Source organism: Prionailurus viverrinus, chromosome A1 (assembly GCF_022837055.1).
Source record: "Prionailurus viverrinus isolate Anna chromosome A1, UM_Priviv_1.0, whole genome shotgun sequence".
In the NCBI taxonomy this organism is placed as follows: domain Eukaryota; kingdom Metazoa; phylum Chordata; class Mammalia; order Carnivora; family Felidae; genus Prionailurus; species Prionailurus viverrinus.
In genome coordinates, this window is record NC_062561.1 from 83296496 (window position 1) to 83320807 (window position 24312).

The window sequence follows — 24312 nt, forward strand, 5'->3', positions numbered from 1 at the left end:
TGGTATGAGGTTTAGAATCTTTATCTCAATTTAAAAACCTCACCAAAGAGCAAAAGATATTTAGATGACTGTGTCAACCTGAAAATAAAGAGCCACAATGAGAGGCAAAGAGTATGTATTTGGGACCAAAGAGTTGCAGTTTCGGGAGCACAGATTCAGGAAAGCAAGGTGGTTTTCATGAGGAAAACAAAGGGAGGTGCAATGACATGATTTAAGGGAGAAATTTTTTTTCTATGGGTGTTTTAACAGGCTAGGCTACTCTGGGTTATATACTGACTGAGTGCTGATTCTGTCTTCAGAAAGTCCACAACCACCAGACTTGTGATCCGGATGTCTGTTCTGCTGACTTTTCAAACAGTTGCTTAAAACAACTGCCGTTTTACCCAGTGCAAAGGTTTTGACCCAGTTCAAAGGTGAGTATGGCAGTTTCTCTCCACTGGCCACTCAGACTCGATTTTAAAATGGCTCCAGTAATGCCAGTTTTTCAGTTGGTTAGTCTAAATAATATCAAGAAATTAGAAAAGTAAAGACCTGCAAATAGATTGAGAGCAGTTTTTTTTTTAAAAGTCCAAATATATGCTCTGTAAAGACTGCTGAAACATTCCAATTTTTCAAATGAATGGTTTTCACGTTTTTCAACATTAGCCCCTTCTGCATCTACCTCCTTTCCGTCTTTTGTATTAAAAGATTTTATTTTTTAATTTTTTTGACATTTATTTACTTTTGATAGAGACAGAGCACAAGTCGGGGAGGGGAAGAGAGAGGAGGAGACACAGAATCCAAAGCAGGCTCCAGGCTCCAAGCTGTCGGCACAGAGCCCAACACAGGGCTCGAACTCACAAACCAGCAGATCAAGACCTAAGCCAAAGTCGGACTCCTAACTGACTGAGCCACCCAGGCACCCCTGTATTAAACGATTTTAGGTGGCAACCATATTTTCCTTCTTTTTATCACAGGTTATACCATCAGAGCTTTTGATCAGCATACCTAAACTGTCTGTACGGAGTTGATTTGAGACCAAAAAAAAAGAAAAAAAAAAAAAAACGTGGAGGCAGGGTGGGCAACCTTATCATAGGTGTGTTTCTAATAGGATTCCTTTAGATTTATGAAATATTGACAACTGCTCCTTGCCCCCTTCATGGGGTTTTAGAAAACTGCTTTGGAACTGCTTTTTGAGTCTTGGCTCATTTAAAAGTCACATTCCCAGTGTGTTCATTGGTAGCGAGTAGTTTAAGGATAAAGCACTAGAATTAGGCCTGGACTTACCTCCAGTATCTGACAGTGACTCCCTTCATCTCTGTTTGTGCTCGGAAGTTCTTGGGAGAAAGATGCTATGAATGACAAATACAGCCAAAGTAATTAAAAAATAGAAACTATGAAAAAACGTGGCATTTAAATATGAAGACCTGATGGGGCACCCAGGTGGCTCAGTCAACTAAGCATCCACTTCAGCTCACGTCACGATCTCGAGGTTTGTGGGTTCAAGCCCCGCGTTGGGCTCTGCTGACAGCTCAGAACCTGGAGCCTGCTTTGGATTCTGTGTCTGCCTCTCTCTCTGCCCCTCCTCCACTCGTGCTCTGTCTCCCTCTCTCAAAAATAAACAAAACAAAACTGAAGACCTTCTATACATTCTAATCTGAAGTGCTACTGCCTCTTAAGTTCATAAAAGAAAAATATATGAACGAGAACCTGGCTTGGTTGCTGTCCCATTAATAGCTTCGAACAGTTGTGTAAAAATTGCTGCAAATCCTTCAGGCCCTGTTTTGTGGGTGCCCTGGGTCTGAGCAAGGCACTCGCCCCTAGAATGCGGGGCTCAGAGATGAATAAACCCTCTTTCTGAGCCGGCCACTTTCTGCTTCCAACTGCGGCGCATTTATTCTCCTCCGTATGGGGAAGCCATTTGTGCTGTTTGCCAACCCCTCCATTCTTCTTAAGTGCTGTTCTCTGAAGAAAGGTTCAGATTTCCTTGGAAAATAAAATAGCTGTAAATACGTTGTGAAGCACGTGTATGTAATTGTCAGGAACACTTAGCCAAACGTGCTCTGGTCCCTAATTTCCCGCCGACTGGCTACTGGGAGAGGCCTTTCGACCCCTTGCCGTCCCAGACCTACCCGGGCTGCCAGGGCCCACCTCGGCTTTACGTCCCGCGGCACTACCAGGTTGAGTCCCCTGGGACAGAAGGATGCCATGCTGGACGTGGAGCACCATGGGTCGGGGGAGCGGGGGGAGGGAGAAGGGGCGGTGTCGTCCCAGTTCTCGCGAGGTTTCGCCCTGGGAGGGAGGCAGAGACGGTTCCGCGGCGGGTGCGAGATGCGCTCAGAGAAAGAGGGGGCCGGAGGCCCAGGGGCTGCCGTTGCTGCGCGGGGCCCGAGCGGGAGGGAGAAGCCGTCGGCCGTGGAAGTCCAGTTCCGCCGGGAGTCGCCGCGGCGAGAACCCGAGGCGCCACCAGCCTCGTTCTTCGTTTGCGGGGACGGCATTTGCAAACATCGCGAGGAGAAGAAAACGGTCCTGAGCAAGGTGGGGAAGGGGCGGGACAGATAAGCCTCGCGAGAGGAGGAAGGTCTTCAACAGGAGAGGCGAGGTCGTCCTTCAAACCTCGCGAGGATGCTCTTCAGCGTGGCGGGGGTGGGGCCAATGGTTGGGGGAGTTTCGAGGGGTGGGTCTAAGAAAGGTGGGTGGGCGGAGGCGAGGGGCTGCGGGAACGGGGTTGGGCAGGCAAACCTCTCGAGAAGAGGGATGGTCTGAGCGAAGATGGGGCGGGCTCAGGGTTTGGAGTGGTGGGAGGAGGTGATGCCACGCGCGGCGTGTTCTGGGAGCGCGGGTCGGGGCTGGGCCAGCCACTTCAGCACCGCGGACAGCGGCTGGGGGAGGCGGGGACGACGTGCAGCTGGAACCATTTCCCGTTCCGCCAATCGCGGCCTTTCCTGGTATGGAAGGAGGAAGAAGAGTGCGTTCAGCCTGTGTTGTTTCCGATTGGGGCTGCCACGCTGAGATGCTGGGCCACGGGGAGGCTCTGTCCTCGGCCCGGGCGATGCGAGGGGGCGGCTCGGCGAGGGTCCGGTCCTGTCCAGGGAGGGCGGCGGGAGGATACTGCGGGCAGGGGCGACAAGTGCGCATCGCAGGCGGAGGTCCCTTGGCAGGAAGAACAGGTGCACCGCCGGGCTGTTAGAATTGCTGTTGCTCTGCGTGCAGGGAGAATGTAGGCGGAGGTTTTATTTTTCAACTCGGGCATGGACAGTAAGCGTCATGCCAAGAGTTGTCTGGATTCCTGAAAAGGAGCTGCTTTATGCACCCCTTTTTCTGACCTTACTGATTCCGTTTAGATTAGTCAGCCCTCATTACCCTTTTGACAGCCATGTTCTCCATGCATGTATTTCTTAGCTTTTCCTAAAATGTGTGTTTCTGCTGGACTCCTGGTTGAGATCTCCTTCTGAACCAAAACACAGGTGACATTCAAATTATTGAGGCAATGATAGTGAAACAAAACCCACCCAGAGTCCTTTCTACAGGTGGTCATCCGGCGGCTTCCTCCCAGCCTCACCAAGGAGCAGCTGGAAGAGCAGCTACACCCACTGCCGGCACATGATTACTTTGAGTTCTTTACTGCCGATTTCAGGTGAGCTGCTTACCAACATTAAGAAGCTGGAAGGTCGGGGCGCCTGGGTGGCGCAGTCGGTTAAGCGTCCGACTTCAGCCAGGTCACGATCTCGCGGTCCGTGAGTTCGAGCCCCGAGTCAGGCTCTGGGCTGATGGCTCGGAGCCTGGAGCCTGTTTCCGATTCTGTGTCTCCCTCTCTCTTTGCCCCTCCCCCGTTCATGCTCTGTCTCTCTCTGTCCCAAAAATAAATAAACATTGAAAAAAAAATCTTAAAAAAGATTATTATAGATGATGAATGCTATGTTTATTTCCATCTTCTTTCTTACATGCACTCAGAGATCAGTGCAGACCTTTATTTCTGCAAATTGTTTCCAAGTAGGCAGATCATTACATTCTACTAGCACCACCATAGTCTAAAGAGAACAAACACCAGAGACAGAAACAATATTCCAGCCCCCAGAAACCGACTTGTGCTCCCTTAAATCACTAAGACCCCTGTCCCCACCTCACACCTGCCAGGTTATATCTTTTTTGATTCTCTTTTACTTCTTGGTAGTAAGGTGGCTCTGACAACACTTTCACACTTCCAGATCTTTTTTTTTTTTCAACGTTTATTTATTTTTGGGACAGAGAGAGACAGAGCATGAACGGGGGAGGGGCAGAGAGAGAGGGAGACACAGAATCGGAAACAGGCTCCAGGCTCTGAGCCATCAGCCCAGAGCCTGACGCGGGGCTCGAACTCAGGGACCGCGAGATCGTGACCTGGCTGAAGTCGGCTGTTTAACCGACTGCGCCACCCAGGCGCCCCCAGATCTTCTTTTTATTAACAATGAAAGAGCAAACCTCATGTTAGACCTTCAACGGGTGATAGTTCAGCTAGAATTTTGTGATTTTTCACTGTTTTTATTATTACCTTTATTATCATTATTATCCTTTTTATCTTCAGTGTCATGAGTGTCATGAGTTTGTTATGGTAGCCATATAAACTTTTCTTCTGAATAAATACATTTAAGTTAAAAATGCCAGTCCATTCAAAGAAAAATATCACAGGTAAATATAGATTTGGTTTTAAAAAAATAGATGGTTTTCAAATGACTAACGTTTAAGAAAACTGGTACCATTAAAGGACAGGCACCGGACTCAGAGTGACTCAGGTTGAATCATAGTCCTATCTTTAACTAGCTGCACCTTTTGCACATACTGAATTTCTCTGGGCCTCAGTGTTCATGTCTGTGAAATGGGGTTGAAAGTTCCTGCCTATGAAGGAAATTGGTAGTTGTGAGATCAAGGAGAAAGAGTTAGTTCTTCTATAGTCCCCATACCATGTGCTACAATTAATATCCCTTTAAAATACGTAAAAGTGGTCATCAGTGAAGAATATCTTGTAAATATAACGTTTTCAACTGTGAATGAATCATGATTAGGTTGTATTACATCATTGTATGTACTAAGGAAAACCTTTAAATAACTTTGCCTGTGATTTTTCAACCTCGGAAGACCATTATTTTAACCCTGGTTTTGTGTAATAGAGAAACTTACCTTAAGTGTCTTTCCCAAGTTATTAAAAAGATCTCGGGTAATGTTTTGTTTATTTTTGTTTTTTTGGTTTTTTTTGCTAAAGAATACCCATATTATTGTAATTAAAAGAGAAGTGATTCTTTGGCATAAAGGTTTTATTTGAAATAGTTTGTTGCATCTAGAAAAGGAAAAGAAAATCAAAATTAAAGAAGCCTTGCATTTTTTTGCTAACAGTTTTCACTGTTATCTTTTATTTCAGTCTTTATCCTCATCTCTACTCAAGAGCATACATTAATTTTAGAAATCCTGATGACATCCTTCTTTTTAGAGATCGTTTTGATGGATATATCTTCATTGACAGTAAAGGTTCGATTGTTGGCTTTTTAAACTATTATAATCTCTAACTACATTAATTATGTTTTGCTGGAATGTTTGTGAACTGTAATTAAGTTCTCAGATACTAACTTAAAATAAGTTCATAAATTTTTATTGTGTTACTGTGGTTATGTGCTTGTGTTGAAAATTGAAATTATTGTAAACCAAAGAACTCCAAGTCTTTGTAATCTATTTATGTATTATCAGAGAGTGAAGTTTTTCATATAAACGAGTTTCCTGGATAAGTGAGCTTCACTTTCTTATGTACCAAAACTGAATTGCTTTGTTCATATTCAATATAAGTCTTTTAAATTATATTATTTACTTATATCTATGTCTTAAACAGAGAACTTTTTATAATCATACATTTCTGGATTGTGTCATGGGGGAAGGGGATTGTAGTAACGAACATCACTTTCTCACTGTTGAATAGCTGCCCGCTGAGACAGCTCTGTACTTTTGGGTCCTCCCTTTGTCCTCCTTTCCTGTCAGACTGTCAACTGTTGTGTCCACTGCAATCAAGTCTGTACACCTGTATCAGCATATTCTCTGTACACCTTTCACCAGCCAGCCTCCTCCCACTTCACCCACTGCACTACTGATAAGTGTTTTCTTCTCCACTGAGAGGGAGCAAGAAACCCTCAAAGAGTGACTAGGCCAAGAGATTCTTTTCTTTGAGCAAACACAAATTTAATGCTTGAACTATTTGACATTTGTGTTAAATGCTTGTTTATTCAAGTGCCTTTTTCCTTTAGTTTTTAAAAAGTTATGGTAAGATACACAAAACTAGATTTACCATCTTAGTCTTTCCTGAGTGCACAGTTCAGTAGTGTTAAGTACATTCACGCTGTTGCGCAGCCCACTTCCAGAACTCTTTTCACCTTGTAAAACAAAAACTCTGTACCTGTTAGATAACTCCCCTCTCCTCCCCCACCCCCAGCCCCTGGCATCCACCTTTCTGTGTTTTGTTTCTATGAATTTACTACTCTGGATACCTCCTATAAGTGGAATCTTACAGTATTTCTCTGTTTGTGCCTGGCTTACTTCATGTAGCCTGGTGTCCTCAGTGTTCACCCATGTTGTAGCAGGTGTCAGAATTTCCTTTTTAAGGCTGAGTAATATTCGGCTGTGTGTGTACCACATTTTGTTTATCCATTTTTCAGTGGACCCTTGGGTTGCTTCCAGCTCTTTGTTGTGAACAGTGCTGCTGTGAACATGGTGTGCAAGTATCTCTTGGACACCCAGCTTTCAGTTTTTTTGGGTGGATACCATTGTGGGATTGTTAGATCATATTATAATTATAGTATTAATTTTTTGAGGAACTGCCCTACTGTATTCTGTAGAGGCTGCTTCATTTTCTCTTCCTGCTGATAGTGCACAGGGTTCCAGTTTTTCCATATCCTTGCCAGCAATTGTTGTTTTCTGGGGTTTTTTGGTAACAGACATCCTAGTGGGTATGAGGCAGTATCTCATTGTGATTTTGATTTGCATTTCCCTAATGCTTAGTGATGTCGGCATCTTTTTGTGTGTTTGCTGATGTCTTCTTTGGAGGAAGAGAAATGGAGGGATGTTCAATTTCTTCGCCCATTTTTAAATTGAGTTGTTTCTTGTTAAATTGTAAAATTTTTGTTAATATATTATAGATCTTAACCCCTCATTGGATATATGATTTTTTTTCCCATTCCATAGGTAGTCTTTATATTCTGTTTATGTTTCAGTGCTTGCTTTGGCAGCACATATACTGTATTCTGTTGATGTTTCTAATGTGATGTCCAATTTTTCTTTTTTTATTTTAGTTGCCTGTACTTTTGGTGTCATATCTAAGAAGTCATTGCCAAATCTAATGTCAAGCTTTTACTCCATGTTTTCTGCCAAGGGTTTTATAGTTTTAAGTGTCATGTTTAGGTCTTTGATCCATTTTCAGCTAACTTTTGTCTGTGATACTAGGTAAGAGTTCAACTTCATTCTTTTGCATGTGGTTATCCAGTTTTTCCAGCACTATTTGTTAAAGAAGATTGTCATTTCCCCATTGAATGTCATCTTCCCAATTTCCCCATTAGAGAGAGAGCATGTGTGAGTGAGGAAGAGGGGCAGGGAGGGGAGAGAGAGAGAGATAGAGAAAGAAAGAGAGAGAGAGAGAGAATGAGAATGAGAGAATGAGAATCTGGAGCAGGCTCCATGCTCAACAGAGCCCAAGGTGGGGCTTGATTCCACAACTCTGGAATCATGACCTGAGCCAAAATCAAGAGTCAGATGCTCACTGACTGAGCCACTCAGGTGCCCCAATACCATACTGTTTTGATTACTGTAGGTTGTAATAAGCTTTGAAATCAGAAAGTGTGTCAACTCCTATTTAATAACTATCTATGTCCCAGGCATTGTTGATGGAGCAGTGAATGAGACATTGTTCCTCTCTGTCCAAAGCCTTGCTCTCCTCCTGGTTCTTGACTTTCTCCTGGATAGTTAGGGTTACCATCGAAATATCTTTCAGATAATAAGAGTTGCAATATCATAGTCACGTGACCATTCCTGACGAGGCTGAAGGTGATTACTCAGTGAATTTAGTACCAACATGAAAGTGTTCCATCTGTTGATTAAGTGTATAGCAGGTTATCTTGGTGAACATTTCTTGGTATGTTTTTTCCCCCCCGCACATAATGACCAAGTCAGTTTCTCATGGCTTTCATTGTAAGCATTCCTGTTTGAAGCAAACCCTGTCTGATTATTGTGCACACCCTTCGAAGCCCCTCTTTTAGTCAAGTGTCTCTTGTAAGCAGAGTAATTCCCTTGAACTCACATAACAGATTGATAATGGAATTAACCTTTTAAAATCAGAAGAAATTTAAATGTGACTAAGAAATGTATTTAAAGGTACTCCACGATAAACTCTTCAGTGGGAAAGAGAGGGTTTATTAACATTGAGTTAATGTAAAATTCACCGTTTGATGAATTTTGAATGCATTCAGTTTTGTAACCACTACTAACACATGAAAAATCATTTTATTTGATAAATAAATGCTCGTCCTTTGTTCATGTCTGGAGTTTGACATGCTAAGGTTGTGGTTGCTCGAAATATAGTTAAAACAGTTAACACTGTCATTGTTATACGCGGTCTTTAAGAAAGCAAACGTTATTTACTAAAATGAATGTAGTGGAATTTCAGAATGGCTTTTGCAATTTGTTTCTAATACAGGCCTAGAATATCCTGCAGTGGTAGAGTTTGCCCCATTCCAGAAGATAGCCAAAAAGAAGCTAAAGAAAAAAGATGCCAAAACCGGAAGCATTGAAGATGGTGAGTCCTTTTACAAAGGCTGAATTAGGAAACTGCCAAATCAAATACACTGATCAGATATAATTCGTCTACCAGATATGGGGAGGAGCATGTTTATTTTCCATTTTTCTTTTTAAATTTACAGATCCGGAATACAAGAAGTTTTTGGAAACTTACTGTGTGGAGGAAGAGAAAACGAATGCCAATCCTGAAACTCTTCTGGGAGACATGGAGGCAAAGACAAGAGAGCTTATTGGTCTGTTTGCTCATTTCTTCTCTTTGTTGAGACGTGTACTTACAAAGCTTGTATTTCTTTTTCATGAGTATTTAAAAATACATGCTCATGACAGGCTTGGCAGGAATGTAGAATGTTTTCCAGTTTTAACAAAAGGATGGCAACCCGTGAAAATATTTCTGCGTGTCTGTTGATGGAGAGCACCAGAACTTCCAGTCATAGGTGTTTTGTTGACAGTTATGATGCTTCCAGACGAGCAGTAAAGAAGACCGTGGAGTGCTCTGTGCCTGCTACATCAGGGAGGGAGTGCTGTGTCTCAAGATTGAAGTCAGTCATCTTTCTCAAGAGCAGTCCTAGAGATGAGATGCTTTGCCCAAGTGTGAGGCCATGTTGTTACTGTTCAGAAAATACCAAGCACTCTGAGAGAGCAAGCAGACAAGTGGATAAACCCAGCCGGAGCACAGAGTCTGCTTTGAATCAGGCTTCAGCACTTTTTTGCAAGCAGCATATTTTAGAAATGGCTATCTCCTGGTGGCAGGTTGTAAACTTACCTGGTGTCTCCCTTGCTGTCTGCTCCCACTCGCCCCCGCTCTCCTAGCCCTCCCTGTGGCTGTGTCCCACTTGCCCATCAAGATGTCTAGAACGGGATGATTGCCCTGTTAATAATTTACATTTTTATTTACCCATCTCTCCCCACCCTCCCCCCCAGTAGAACCGTATTTTCATATTGGTGGTCCCAGTAGTACATGGTTAGACAAGGTTAGGTATTCAGTAAATGTTTGTTGAGGAAAGTAGTAAGAGAGGTTAACATTTGAAATGGTCTTCATTAGTCAAGTAATGAAGGTTTATGTTTTGTAACAGCTGATTTAATGTGTGGCTCAAAAGATTTTTAATCACTAAAGCAAATATTTGTAAAGATGTGCTTAGGGTACATTTGCTCATTTTTGGTTAGCACATGTTGACTGGGAGTAGGGAGTGAGCATGGCCACGGCCATCACGTAGCTGCCCTGCTCATGGGCAAGACTGCAGTAAACACCCGAAAAATAACCAGGCTTCAAGCCAGGGCATCTTCATGGGGCAGTGCCACAATGTGGTGAAATAATCCTGAGTGGGAAAGGCCCTCTGAGTCCACATTTGAGCTGAGAGCAGCCATGCTAAGAGGCGGGAGAAGAGGGGACTAGAGATGAGAGCTGGGAGCTGAGCTGTGGGCCCATAGGAGTGGGATACGTGCCTGTGTGCTTGGTACACAGGTGGGCCTCAGGTGGAGTGGCTGGAGAGGCAGGTGAGTGAGAAGTTCGGAGTTTATTGGAGAGACGGCTGGAGACCATTGAGGGAGTGGTGTGGCTTGATTAGTTCTCCCTGTCGCTCCATACATGATGGATTGTGGATGCCCTGAGGAGACATTGGGCTTCCAGTGGGGAGGCTTTGCTCCAGTCCAGGGAGGGCTGCTTGTGCTAGCCAGCAGAGTCCACATAAGCTCTGGCGGATTGGGTGTGGGAAGAAAGGAAACAGAAAGAACCCAGGCCCCCAGGAGTTTTACCCAAACAGATGAGTGGATGGGGGCACCATCACTGACCTGGGGCAAACTGGGGAAGGAAACTTACTGGAGGCAAATCGAGATCTCACTGTAGAGCATGTTAAATTTAGGAAGGGCTTAGAAAAGAAGCAAATTAAAAATTTACAGGACTTGCCCTGCCCCCCACCCCCCACTATCATTTCTTTCCTACTTTGCTATAAAAGCCCTTGTACAGGGTACCCACAGAAAAGGACCAGGAGCTTCCACTGGTGGATAGTTTTGAGGCAGGCCTTGGTGGCCAGACACACCATCCAGCTGCTCCAGCTACCCTCCCACACAAGGGGGACATCCTTTCCCATTCCCAGCCCCTCACCTTGTTTCTGGTGCACAGTAGGTGATCATAGTGTTTTGCTGAATGAGTAAGTGTGATTCAGAATCTGTGCCCATTGAAGTTTGGATCTTAATCAGGCAATTCATGGCAGATTACCTTTTTCTTTTCTTCGATTTTGGCCTTCAGTGGACTCTTATGATCTAGTCTGAGCAATGAGGGTTAAATGGAAATATTAAATCCCTCTGAAGTTGCAGGTTAGTGTGGTGGCATGGCAGGGTCTGTGGAGCGGACAGACCTGGGCTCAGGTTCCAGCCCTAAGACTTAGCAGCTGTGTGGCCACACCTGAGCCTCAGCATCCCTGCTGCCAGGTGGTGGTGACAGTGCCTAGGATGGAACAGCTCTCTGTGAGTGGTGAGAGTCATGCTGTTGGATAAGTTAGTGTTATATTACATGGCCATGCACCTTGTTTAACAAATGATACATTTCTGTGGTTTGTAAAGCACTTTCTTATCCAGGGTCTCATGTACCCTTCATATCCATCCTTTGGGGTAACAAGGGAGGTGTTTGTAGAAGGGGGAAGGCAGGTGGGATCTCGGTGTTTGCTCCCCCACCTACGCAGGGAGATCTTGGTCCTGCTCTTTGCTGACAAGTCCAGAACTCCCATGGTGAAGAGCAGATCCTCCCTATTTGAGGTGATTGCCTATTACAAAGGGCATTGGCTGTGCTCATCCTGAGCCAGAGTTCATGGTTAACACAGGAGCCACCCAGGGAGGAAATGGGCTCCTCTTGGCCCCTGTACTTATGATGAAACGTGGGCATTTGCACAGCCCTGAATCCAGGGCAGAGCTTTCTTGGCAGAAGCCATTGGTATATTATGTTGCGGTGTTCAGGAGTCCTTAATTCCAAGGTAAGAACCCCTGCCCAGGGGCTTTCTTGTAGAATTTATGATTAATTCCTGATCCTTAGAATTCTGGAAATGTATGTCTTGGCCAGCCTTCAAGTGCATCCAGGGATTCTTTCTTCCCTCACTTAATCTTAGATCTTGAAAGAGCTGTAGCATAGACCCAAACCATCTTCTGCCTTCCCACCTGCATCCACAGCCACTGCCATAGGGAACACATGCTTCTCAGAAGCAGTCCCTTTGAGAGGCTATGCCAGGAGGCCTGCCACAAATGGGCACCAAATTTCAGGTTAGGTCAGACAGGTCCAGGGCATGAAAACTGAGGATCAGGTTTGAGTTTATGGAGAGGTTCATTCCTGGGTGGCTAGTGCTGCTTAGATAAAGTGCCATGGGGTGAAAGGGGGGGGGGGGGGGCGGGGGCAGTGTCACTGTCTAAACTTTTACACCTGGTTATTCTGGTTTGTAGAGTGTATATCATGAGAAATCACAAGAATCCACATTGCTTAAAATCATTGTCTAGAGAGCAGAAAAGGAAGAAACTCCCAGAATATATGTTGAATCAGTGAATCTATAAGCGGGCTATGTAATGTTTTAAAATATCCGCAAAAATGCGAAGATACTTGGGTGCCTGGGTGGCTCAGTCAGTTAAGCGTCTGATTCTTGATTTTGGCTCAAGTCATGATCTCACGGTTTGTGAGTTTGAGCCCTGTGTTGGGCTCTATGCTGACAGCATGGAGCCTGCTTGGGATTCTCTTCTCTCCCTCTCTCTCTCTCTCTCTCTGCCCACCCTCCTCCCCCGCCCCCAGTAAATAAACTTAAAAAAAATAATGTGAAGATACTCATAGCATTCAGGAAGTTTAATCCATTGTACTCATTTTTCTTTTTTGCTTTTATGGCGTCTTTGTGAGTAACATGAAGCCTCCCTTAAGAATCAGGAGTTCGTTGCCTACTGTGTGTAGAGTTGTCAGTACCTCCAGATGATGTGATTTTATAGTGATGGAATAGGAATTTCTCCAGGTACAATGTGTGCACATCTAAATTGTATTCGTTTATTTATTATAAATATTTTATTTTTAAGTAATCTCTGCACTCAATGTGGGGCTCAAATTTCCAACCCCCAAATCAAGAGTTGCACGCTATGCCTACTGAGCCAGCCTGATTACTTAAGGATTAAATTGAAAACAAGTATTTAAAATAAAGGAAAGAAATCATATTTTAGAGTTAAATACTACATTACAATTTTTGTGTTTTAGCTAGAAGAACCACACCTCTTTTGGAATATATTAGAAATAGAAAATTAGAGAAGCAGGTAGGTTGACCTTTTTACCTGATAAATATCCTTCCTGTCTCTGCCACATTCGTGCAGACAATTTATACACATGCTTTTCCACGTCTTCAGAGGATTCGAGAAGAGAAGCGAGAAGAGCGAAGGAGGAGGGAGCTGGAGAAGAAGCGCTTACGGGAAGAAGAAAAGAGAAAAAAGAGAGACGAGGAGAGGTGTAAGAGAAAAGAAGCAGACAAACAGAAGAGAACAGCAGAGAGAGAAGTAAGGATTAAGGTAATCTTGAGGGGACCTCTCCTTTTGTTTTTCCAAAAGTAGTTCTGCTACAGGCATGCCTTTTAGGTGTTTAGCTCTTGCTACTTGTAAGGAAACTTTCAGTTAGCCTTGTCTCTTACTATTACAGTTCCATTTCTCTGCAATACAGCAGTGGTTCTCAAACTGTGTTCCCTGAGCCCTGGGGGTTCCTTGGGCATGCTGTGGGGGAGGTGGAGAAGGACCACCCAGCGGAGCCCCACACTTACATGTCAGAGTTGGGGCTTCTGCTTACGTTTCCATCAGAGAGAAGACTTCCTGACTAAAACGTACATGTTTGGAAACCACTGGCCCCATGTGCACTGGCCTTTCTAGATGAGGGCTCACTCCTGGTGTTGGGTGTTACCATTTTCTTTGCAGGAGCAGCAATGTTTCTACTCTCTTGCCCAATTTCTCCTTTGACTGATGCATTCATCTGGAAGGGTGGCTTCATGCACAGAAGGAGGTCTTTCCAGTGTAAAATATGTTGCCCCAGTTTGAGCCAGCCCTTACTTCTTAGTCTTCTGCTCAGATGACCTTACTAACCCTAGACTTCAACCTAATGTGCACCTCCCCTCATTGCACAAAGTGTTTGAGATGCTTTATAGGGATTCATTAAAATTATATCAGAAAAAGAAAGAAAAGATCAGGACTTGGGGGAAGATAGAGTAGAAAGGGAAAGGATGGGGAAGAGATCATAGTCACCATAATTGAGCAATAGACTGGTTTCTGGTATGCTTGATCAGAAACAGTGTCATTATCCATGAAGGAAAAACAGGCCAGTTCTTTAAGGAAGGCGAGGCTTTTTCTAGGCCTTTGCTTCTAAATCAGTTTCTCCTGTAGGTGGTCACATGGGGCTCACTGGCTGAAGGGAACAATTTCTTCACAAAACTTGTACAAAAACACGCAACCGTGTGTATCCTTGAGGCCTGGCTAGGTTTGCTGCAGGAACAGGTAGCCTCACACCAGTTCACGCAAGGAGTCTGTTGGTGGCGGGCTGTGGCTGTCGGTCACCGCTTACCGTTACTGCCCAGGACCCGGCGACCAAGGCTGCACATTGGCATTTGCTTCCACAGCCCTTATGACCAGGCAGGAACGTGTGATGCTGCAGGTCGTATGCCCATGTTTCTCTTCTGCCCACGTTTCACTGGCCAAAGCAAGTCACACGGCGGTACCTAACCTCAGGTTGGGGGCATGTTTAGGAAGCACCAGGAGGAGAACCAGAAGTATCTGATGAACAGCACTAAGGAGTAATTTCCAAAGACTGTTTCTTCAGGTGTCTCTCTTGAAGTTTAAAGGCAGTGCGGGGTGCCTGGGTGGCCCAATCGGTTAAGCATCCAACTTCAGCTCAGGTCACGATATCGCAGTCCGTGAGTTCGAGCCCCGCGTCAGGCTTTGGGCTGATGGCTCAGAGCCTGGAGCCTGCTTCCGATTCTGTGTCTCCTTCTCTCTCTGCCCCTCGCCCGTTCATGCTCTGTCTCTCTCTGTCCCAAAAATAAATAAACGTTAAAAAAAAATTTTTTTTAAATAAAGGCAGTGTTGAAAACCTTATCTAGATGAAAGGTGTGGGGCAGGTCATGTCCCTTGAGCACATTTGCTGCAAAGACAGCACCTGGATGGGCAAGATGAGTGGGGAACTGATTGTCCCACAGAAAGTATCTCCTAATCTGATAGCATTGATGAAATTGAGGAACCCAGCCAAGACTATCAAATAAACACGGTTCATTCCCCCCTCCGTCAGCAAGGACATAGCAAAACCAGGGTATTCCTCAGGAAACAACTCTGAGGTCATGTTTTTCATTCATCCTTGTAGTTTTAGTGAACACACAAGTCTCCCAACAAAATTGTAGCAGATAGACTTCCTGTAACAAACTTTTCATCTCCAACAGCATAAATCAACAGCCCTGGAAAGGTAATCAATAAAATTAAACCTTAATATTACAGAGAAACCTTAAGCATTAATCCTGACAGAAATTCAGTTCTGTCATGGCCAGGCACCGAATAGATATACGTTTAATAGAAATTTTGTGGCCACCGATGTGGAAATATTATCTAACCTTCTCATTTATCTTTCTAAACACGGAATCATAGCTAACCCAGTGCCTAATCTTTACACTCCAAAAGTACTTTTGTCAGTAGCGCTGAGAGTTTTTCAGGAATAATGACACTTGTAGCTTATAATTTCAGTTTTAATTTTAAGTAAGGCTTAAAGTATTTGGAATATAGCATTCATTTTACTTTTACATTTTAAATTATGGAATTAGGAGCGCCTGGGTGGCTCAGTCGGTTGAGCATCCGACTTTGGCACAGGTCATGATATCACAGTTCGTGAGTCTGAGCCCTGCCTCGGGCTCTGTGCTAATAGCTCGGAGCCTGGAGCCTGCTTCGGATTCTGTATCTCCCTCTCTATCTGCCCCTCCTCCGCTCACACTCTCTCTCTCTCTCTCTCTTTCTCTCTCAAAAATAAATAAGCATCAAAAAAAAATTTACAAAAAAAATAAATTATGGAATTAAGAGTCCGAAATAAGTCAAAGAAATAAAAAACAAAATTATACCACTGAAAGTAAACATATGTTCCTTCCTGTAGAAAAAAATAAGTCAAAACATAAAGAAAGCAAGAGAAAGGGTTATTCTTGTTCAAATCTGGTAAAACAAAATCTTGGTGGCAGGTTAGACCACAATGGCATAGGTAATCAACAGCCTGTGTCCTTAGGGGAGTGTCTGGTGTCTAGACCTGATTACACACAGCCACACCCAAGGTTTGCCTTTAATGAGCATCTGTGCTCATTTTCAGGATTTCTGACTTAAGAATCATTTGGAGAGTTAAAATTCTTTTGTAACCTGAAAAATAAAATCAGTGAAGAAATGCTAAAAGAGTTTATTAATATCATAAAAATACAGATGCAGAGAGATATCCTCAGGCTATTTTTAACATAAAGGAAACTGTGATACAAGGAAAGCAACCCAGCTGTTTTTATTTTCCTCTGAGGACTCTAAAACTAGGTGATGAGCTTAAGCTGAAGTAGGAAGTTAGAGATACAATACAAAGTTACAAATACAATTCCTGAGTACACAAATTGTGGACAATAGATGACATTAGTTGTGTGATCTTTTCTACAAAGCTTATTAAAAACCAAGGTGGACTGCGTGGAAGCACGCAAGACCTGGCCTCTGTTCCTCCTCCTCCTCCCTCTTCCCTCCCCCGCCTCCCTCTTCCCCTCTCCTTCCTCCTCCCTCCATCTTCCTCCTTCCTCTCCCCTCCCTCCCTCTTCCCTCCCCCACCTCCCTGAATCTCCTGCCTCTCTGTCTCCTCCTCCCTCTGGTTTCACCTTAGGCCTCTGCTTGCTTCCTTCTACTGGGAGTTTCCCCCAAGACTTACAGTTTCTCTTAAGTGTCTCGTTCTCATTATCTGGTCTCTATTCATGTCTAACCTCCACAGAGAGTCCCTCCATGACCCCCTTGAGAACCCATTCCTGCTCTTACTCTCACCCCACATCTCTCTGGGGATTTGTGTGTGTGTGTGTGTGTGTGTGTGTGTGTGTGTGTTTTCTGTTCTATTAGTTGTTTGTAGCATTTCACGCCATCTAAGATTATCTGGTTCACTTTTTCTATTTTGTCACCACGTACACCGTTCTCCCCCTCCCCACCATGGCCACCATTGCCTCAGCTAGAATGTACTGTGGATTCCTTCACCGTGGTCACTTGTCTCTTACTCACAACTGTATTCCTAACACCTGACACAAGGACTTTTTCCCTAGTTCTGGCACATAGCTCCTAAAACCCTTGCAACCCCCGGAGTGATAAGAGCATCTTCTCTGTGCCAGTGAGGTGACAGGTGGCTGAGGCCTTGGTAGCTTCAGGATAAGAGCTGATTGTCAGAAAGACTGGGTGTGATTAGAGGGTTGGAACACTCAGCCAGCCCTGTGACCTCAAGCGATGGGAGAGGGCTGGAGATTGAATTCAGTCCCCAGCCACCAATGATTTAATCATTTGTGGACATGTAGTGGAGCCTCCATAGAGTTCCCTAAAGTATGGGGTCCAGAGAGCATCCAAGCTGGTGAACACATCAAGGTGCAGGAGGGTTCTGCTGATGGAGAGGGCCTGGAGGCTCTGAGCCATTCCCCCGTACCTTGCACGGAACACCTCTTTGATCTAGCCGTCCCTGCACTGTGTCCTTTGTAGTAATTCAGTGACCTAGTCTAGCCGTCCCTGCACTGTGTCCTTTGTAATAATCCAGTGACCTAGTCTAGCTGTCCCTGCACTGTGTCCTTTGTAATAATCCAGTGACCTGGTTCCTGCATTGTGTCCTTTGTAATAATCCAGTGACCTAGTGTAGCCGTCCCTGCACTGTGTCCTTTGTAATAATCCAGTGACCTAGTTCCTGTGAAGTTTTGCTGAGTTCCACAAGTTGTTCTCATTCAAGAACCCCTGAATATATAGCCAGTCAGTCATAGGTGCTAGTGGCAACTTGGGACTTTTGACTGGCATCTGAAGTGGGAACAGTTTTGTGGGGTGTGACATTAATTGCAACTAGGTGGTGTCAAAACTGAAATGAATTGTAGGATACCAGTCCGTGTTGAGAGTTGGAGAAATGGTTTTGGAAAAGACACCACACATTTGGTTTCGGAAGTATTGCAAGTAAAAACGATTCGTAGGTGCACTAAATTATTCATTGGATGGATGGACAGGAACATAAACTGTGTACCTCCCTGTGGTTTACTTCTAGGACCAGCATGTAATGCTTTTTTAGTTAAAAATGTGTCAATAGATATGTGAAAGAAAATGTGTCAATTCATAGAGCCCACAGACAGGAGAAGACTATGTAAGGTACTGCAACTTCCAGTGCTTGGCCTCACATTTTACCTGTTTTATTCTTAAATGAACTCATGTAGTTGAAACTTATCTGTGTGTCATTTTGCTGTAGTGCAATTTAAAATATGTTCACTTTTTCAAGTTAGAAAAAAATTCTCAGAAGTGTACCTTCTGTTTTTGTTTATAAACTGACTTGCCTGTGGCAGTTGAATTTCAAAGAGTAAACTACACAGAGAACAGCGAGGAGGGCCCAAATTCCACGACAGCCGCCTGCTCAGGCTGATTCAAGAAAGAGTAGGAGGTGTTCTGAAAAGTCTAAACTATTCTAAAAGTCATCAGTATAATGCAGCATTTTAAACAATGCTTTTTTTTCCTCGTTACAAAAGCAATACTTGTTAATTTTGGAAAAAAACAGAACTTGTTGATACAAGAAAAGAAGATCATTTCAGTCCCACCACCTGGACACCACTGTTAACAGCGTTGCCAGCCTTACAGCTGTTGTTGTGTGTGTGTAAACATAGAAACCAGGTCGTTCAGTTCTGTAGCATTCTTTTGTTGTGTCAGCATGCGTGTCTTCTCACATCAGCCGTCCTAAATCGTTGTTCATAACGATGGTATTTCGTTGACTGACTGTTCCCGTATTTAACCAAAAACCTGGTTGCTGCACCTTTAGCTTACATTTTTTGCTATTCAAACACTTGTGCTCAATGTTGCTTTATGTTTTTAATTTTTTTTAAAACAGCTTCGTTTATACCATATTCTAAAAGTGATATTTTACTGACATTATAATTTCTTAGCTTCTTAAGAAACCAGAAAAGGGAGAGGAACCAACCACTGAGAAGCCAAAAGAAAGAGGAGAGGAAATGGATACTAGAGATGGAGAACAGGAGTCCTGTCCTGGCTGTGCTGTCCGAAAGCCCATGCCCTTGGGGAGCTCGCTGGAGGAGCCCAGGGAAAAGTGAGCCTGTGACTGTCACTGTGTCAGAGTCGTATGTGTCCTTTATCGTATTTCAAACTGTTTGTGGAATCGGGTTTTACCAAGATAATGCTTGCCCACATCCTTATTTCTTCTGGGTCACGCTAGGGGCTTGGTAAATGCATTTCGTCTGCAGCCTCAAGTCTGTCTTCAAAGCAGGAACATGTCCTGCTTCCAGTTCCTTAGCCATTCCTGTCCTTGCTCCCTTTGGATTCCTGTTATCACTCTTTGGGTCTTCAGGATCTCCTTCCCAGTCTTGTCCAAGTGCTAGGATTCCTGTGTTGGTGTTACCATCCCTGCGGCCCTCCCGTGGAATCTGACCAGCAGCTGTGTGGATCCCAGTATTGCGCTAGCCCTGGCTGTCTCAGGCTAGGGGTCCTTGGGGCATGTACTTCTCTGCGTGCTTGTGACATGCAGCTCACGAAAGGAGCTTGAGCAGGGCTTGTGTGGAATGGGACAGACACTGTCTTTGCATGGGGGCCAGAGAGACCCACCAGAACCTTGTCAGGTAGGAGCCCCTCCCTCTCGCCCCTGAGCCTCCTCAGGGTTTGGTCACCTCCCCACAGTCAGTGGGGCCACGTGTGTCTGGGCTTCTTGTTCCCCTGGCCCAGGGCTCCTGCTCGTGCACTGCATCTGGACACCCATGGAGCTTCCTGGATCCCAGGGCTGCTCTGCTTCCAAGGGGTCCAGAAGTGAATTTGCACTTGGATGTGAGATGGCAGGGTTGTGGGGTTAGGGTGCCATTTGCCCAGAAACATACCAGTCACAATGAATTCTTACTGTCTTTCTTATACAAAGAGTTGTGATAAAAAAAAAATTTTCCCTCTTTTTGGGGATTCCAGTTTATTGCTCAGTTTATGAAATTAATTTATGCATGATTATTAAATCTGTGATCTGTTAGGGCTGTAGTTTCTGTTATATGTGTTTGTATTATTATCACTTATGATATAGCAGTGCCTTTTGTCATGTTTCTGGCATGAATTCTCACTTTGCTTATAGATCTTTTTCTCCCCAGCAGTCCTGCTGCTTCTGTTTTGTGGGAAGTCAAAAATAGTGTGTGAGGGCTTTTGCCTGTTGGTTGTGGACTTTAAGAAGCAAAGGAGCTAAGGAGCCACTTATTTATTTACTATTCATTTAAGAGTTTGATATATGTATAAAATTAGTAAATTTCAATTAATTGTAGCTATGCTTGAAGCAGAAACAAGGCTGTCAGTATCAGCTCTGTGTCATGATGAATGTGTACCTGGGGCCCTAGGAAAGTCACTTACCACTTTGGTCTCCGGTACTCTATCTGTAAAGGGGGTTGTTAGTCTACTTTGGGGGGTTACTAAGAGTTAGAAAAGTAAGTATACATAGTTCCTTACCACAGTGCCTATTCCTACGTGTCATTCAAGTTTAACAGTAGATACTGTCGTTACCATTGTCAGTTCATCTTTTAGCAGTTTTTTATTGAATGCCTATTACGTGCCCACTTGGCAGCATGGTGATGTGCAGACTGAGGTATTCCCTGCCTCTTCTGGAACTTGCGGTATGGACGGGCAGACAGGTTCTCATCAAGCAGTATGCCTGAGGTGACTGATAATTTGAATTGAATCACAGGTCACAGAATGAGAGCAATGAAGAGCAAAGGGAGTTGGACCGAAGATTCAGAGAAAAAGACCCTGAAACACAAAGATGCCACTTGGATGACAGTAGAAAGCAGAGAGCTCACTGTGAGTTTGACACGTTTTCGCGGAGAAATGAGGAGGAGCTGAGATGGGGGAAAGGAGGCCCCCCCGACAGAGGGAAGAAGGGGAGCCAGGACAGTGGCAACGCTGTGGAGGCAGCAGAGCGGCCCGGGAAAGAGCAGAGGAGTGAAGGTGGCCCAGCAGCCAAAACGGAGCGCCCAGGAAACAAGGTTCTTCTGCTTGTTTGGGATCATCTTTCATTCATCAGCCGTAAAAGCACAAACAGCACATTTGCGGCTTTATGCCTGCTTTATCAGACGGAAGTTGTTTTAGTTAGCCCAAAGAGAGAAATCTGTGTAGGTGTCGGGGACTTAGGGTCACGCACTCTGCCAGTGGGAAGTCTGCCCCCACTGGGTCCTGTGCTCTTAGGGAGTGCACTGCCCTGACAGTTTGCATTTCATGACACTTCAGGGAGCTTTCTTTTACGTGATTAACAATGTAGTGATTATTAGTAGATAGTCAAATGGCTCATAAATACTCATCAGTTAGGTGTGCACAGTCGACACAGGATTGGAGTGGCCTACTTAGACCAACAAACGGCTTTTCTTTCTTTTTTCTTTTTTTTTTCCCCAGAAGTTTGAGGTTAACTTTTACTCAGATCACATTGTTGTAGAGAAGCACTATTAATGGGGTCCCCTCCCTATAGGGCCAGGCCCCGTGGTGCCAGTGAGTCCCCCACAGCCTGGCCGCCCAGTGTCCAAGGGGAACACCCTCGTCCCACCCCATTCCCAACCTCGACAGGGACACTGTCTGCTGTCTGCATGGTTTTGTCATTCCTATATAAGTGCTATGTAAGTGGAAGCATACAGTGTGTGACCTGAGACTGTTTTTCTCACTCAGATCTGCCTTCTCTTCCAGTCACCCAGGGTGTTGCTGGTATTAGTGATGTTGATTTTTAAAATGTTTCCAGGGCAGGCAAAACCACAGGCAAGAGGAGAACCTTCTTCACCCCTGGCTAATCACATCTGTGTCACCCAGGAGTTTCTCTAGTTTCCTTAATCTCAGGTACACCAGAACAGCCATGGGTCTTTTTGGTGGGAGGTGTTTATACGAACACTTGTTTTCAGCTCCCTTTTTTTGTAGCAGCAGTGAGCACAGCTTTAGGCGTTGGGAGTCCTCTCCATGAACTCTGTGATGCTGTGGTGGAAATGAGGCGCCTTGTGCATAATGGCTCCTCCTTATGAGGCCTGGCAGGTTACGATGTTCTTTCAGTATCAGTGTTGACCCCCATCTGTGCACACCAGTGCTGCCCTGGTGAGAGCAGGACCATGTGTGTTGGCCCGGGCAGGAGGTGGCATGTGAACCCTGCCCTTCTCTCTGCACCCATGGGGCCTGCCGAGGCCTTTGCCACTCTCCTCCCTGGCCAGGCTTCCACCGGGGATAAGGGCTGCTAAGTGCCCTGGCAGTGACTGTGGGGCCCTGCAGAAACACCTCCCCAGATATGCCCACCCAAGCTGCCCTGTCCTTGGGCCCCCAGGTGGCCACGGAAGGAGTGTAGGAGGCTTCCTTGAGGGGCTGGAAGCTCCCCTGAGCTGGGGTTTGGTTGTTTCTCCTCTCCATCAGAGCAGAGCTACCTGGCTTCTGCTGTTCTGGCCTTCCCTGGCCTCACTGTGCTGATATCTGGAAGCAGTTCCGTAGTGTCTTACTCACATTGCTCAACCATCCTTGCGTTTCTCCACCTCTAAGACTTGAATCAGATGATGGGTTGGTGTTTCCTATGAAGGGGTGGTTCAGGAATAACCCACACAGAAATCACTCATTACAGACATCAGTAATTATTTAGTTCATGGCCCTAAAAAGCCGCCTCTGAGGGGCCATGCCTTGCTTTGTCTCAGGCCACATGTTCACCCTGCCTGGTAATTTAGAGGGGCTGAAATGTGTAAGTCTTCACCTCTGCCTGGGAGGGCAGATGCCGTGGTTCTGCTGGTTCCAGGGAGATCTGGGTTTGCACAGTAACCTTTTCCCAGATATTAATTTTTACCTTTTTTTAAGTTATTTTAAATATTAACTGTCTTTCTGTTCATGGCTTTTTTTTCTTTTTTTTTTTTTTTTAGCTTCAAAGTGCCTGGTTTCTGACATGAGATAGTGCTGTGAAAAAGGCAGATTTTTAGCTGATTTTTTTTAGGTAATTAGAGTTATCAGACCCTGGAAGTAGAGAAGTTGCTCCCTCCTGTGTTGCTGGCCTTTGGAAGGGTAACCCACTGCTCTGTCCTGGCAGGATCGGCCGGCCTTGCAGCTGTACCAGCCAAGAGTTCGAATCCGAGCACGAGAAGGTGGTAGGGGAACCTCTGTGGAGTGCCCTGGCAGGAACAAGGACGAGGCTGAAGATTCAGCACAGGGGGGTTCCCAGAAGAGCGAAGAGGCAGGGTGAGTCAGCGCACATGTTTGGGACCTCCCATTCGGCATTCTGTGGGTTAGAGAGGGCATTCTGGAAATGTACAAATCAGCCTTGAATCTAACCTGCAAAGTGAATTTACTCCTTATAAAGAAATCAGAAACTAGAAATATAAACGTGGCATAGAAACATCTAGAAACCATTCTTAAGAAAGAAGCAATCTTCTAAAAAATTGAAAAGTTGTCATAGATTTTATTATTTTTAGTATAAAGTAGTATGTATCATTTAGCCAAAATAGCCTGTACTTTGAGTTCTACACATTTGTAAGTGATCTGTTGGGATTCATATCACGTAGTATGTGAGCTATTGTTCGGGGGAAGGGAGGGCTCTCATTCCATTGTAACTCGGTGATAACAGACACCTGTGCCATCTGTCCTGAAGATTCCCCGAAGTCTGTATTGTGTTATAGCCCCGTGATAGAACTTAACACTGTATAAAATCTGACAGCTTTAAGAATTGCCCTTTTAGCAATGTGGTCACTGACTTTTTTACAGTCTTTTGATGGATGTGCTCATGGTTTATAACCACCGTGATTTAAGGGTTGCTGAGACAACGTAAGGGCATTATTTTGGGACAAGGATAACTTAGTTATGGCATCTAGGGTTTTTCTTTTCGCAGTCTGAGGCAGTTTTATTTTGAAATGACTCATTGGAACTTTCTGCAGTTATGTGTTCTACAGTATTTTTTAATGTTAGTGAAATTTTTAAACATTAATGTATTTTTGGCACTATGCTTTGAACCACTTACTAAATAAAAATTTTAGTTGCTATGAATTTGAAGTCCAGTTGTACTTTTCCTACATCAAATTTTACATAATAAAACATTGCTTTTTAAAATGTAGCTTTAGGGGCGCCTGGGTGGCTCAGTCGGTTAAGCATCTGACTTCAGCTCAGGTCATGATCTCACACTTCGTGGGTTTGAGTCCCACGTCGGGCTCTGTGCCGACAGCTCAGAGCCTGGAGCCTGTTTCAGATTCTGTGTCTCCTTCTCTCTCTGCCCCTCCCCACTCTCGTGCTCTCTCTCAAAAAATGAATAAACATTAAAAAAAATTTTTTTTAAATAAATAAATAAAATGTAGCTTTAGT

The 24312-nt window shown here is 44.5% G+C and overlaps 2 protein-coding genes across 15 annotated transcripts in view; both read left to right on the top strand.

Moving 5' to 3' along the window:
• Positions 1 to 3616, top strand: part of CDC16 (cell division cycle 16) — a 47231-nt gene extending 43615 nt beyond the window's left edge. The window contains exons 18-19 of the transcript XR_007156209.1: positions 300 to 413; positions 3510 to 3616. The gene's annotated coding sequence lies outside the window, so the exon portion shown is untranslated. The remainder of the gene's footprint in view (positions 1 to 299; positions 414 to 3509) is intronic.
• Positions 2248 to 24312, top strand: part of UPF3A (UPF3A regulator of nonsense mediated mRNA decay) — a 32283-nt gene continuing 10218 nt past the window's right edge. For 2 of the 14 annotated variants that reach the window (XM_047877675.1, XM_047877933.1), the window contains exons 1-10: positions 2250 to 2517; positions 3510 to 3616; positions 5375 to 5481; positions 8684 to 8782; positions 8907 to 9017; positions 12998 to 13053; positions 13144 to 13302; positions 18927 to 19087; positions 20705 to 21002; positions 23051 to 23199. In XM_047877675.1, coding sequence (XP_047733631.1) covers positions 2311 to 2517; positions 3510 to 3616; positions 5375 to 5481; positions 8684 to 8782; positions 8907 to 9017; positions 12998 to 13053; positions 13144 to 13302; positions 18927 to 19087; positions 20705 to 21002; positions 23051 to 23199 — 1454 coding nt within the window. In that variant the 5' untranslated portion in view covers positions 2250 to 2310. Of the gene's footprint in view, positions 2518 to 2925; positions 2948 to 3159; positions 3617 to 5374; positions 5482 to 7300; positions 7438 to 8683; positions 8783 to 8906; positions 9018 to 12997; positions 13054 to 13110; positions 13303 to 18926; positions 19119 to 20704; positions 21003 to 22886; positions 22958 to 23050; positions 24001 to 24312 lie in introns of those variants that run through there. The other 12 variants (XM_047878355.1, XM_047877756.1, XM_047878434.1 and 9 more) reach the window with 12 other exon arrangements.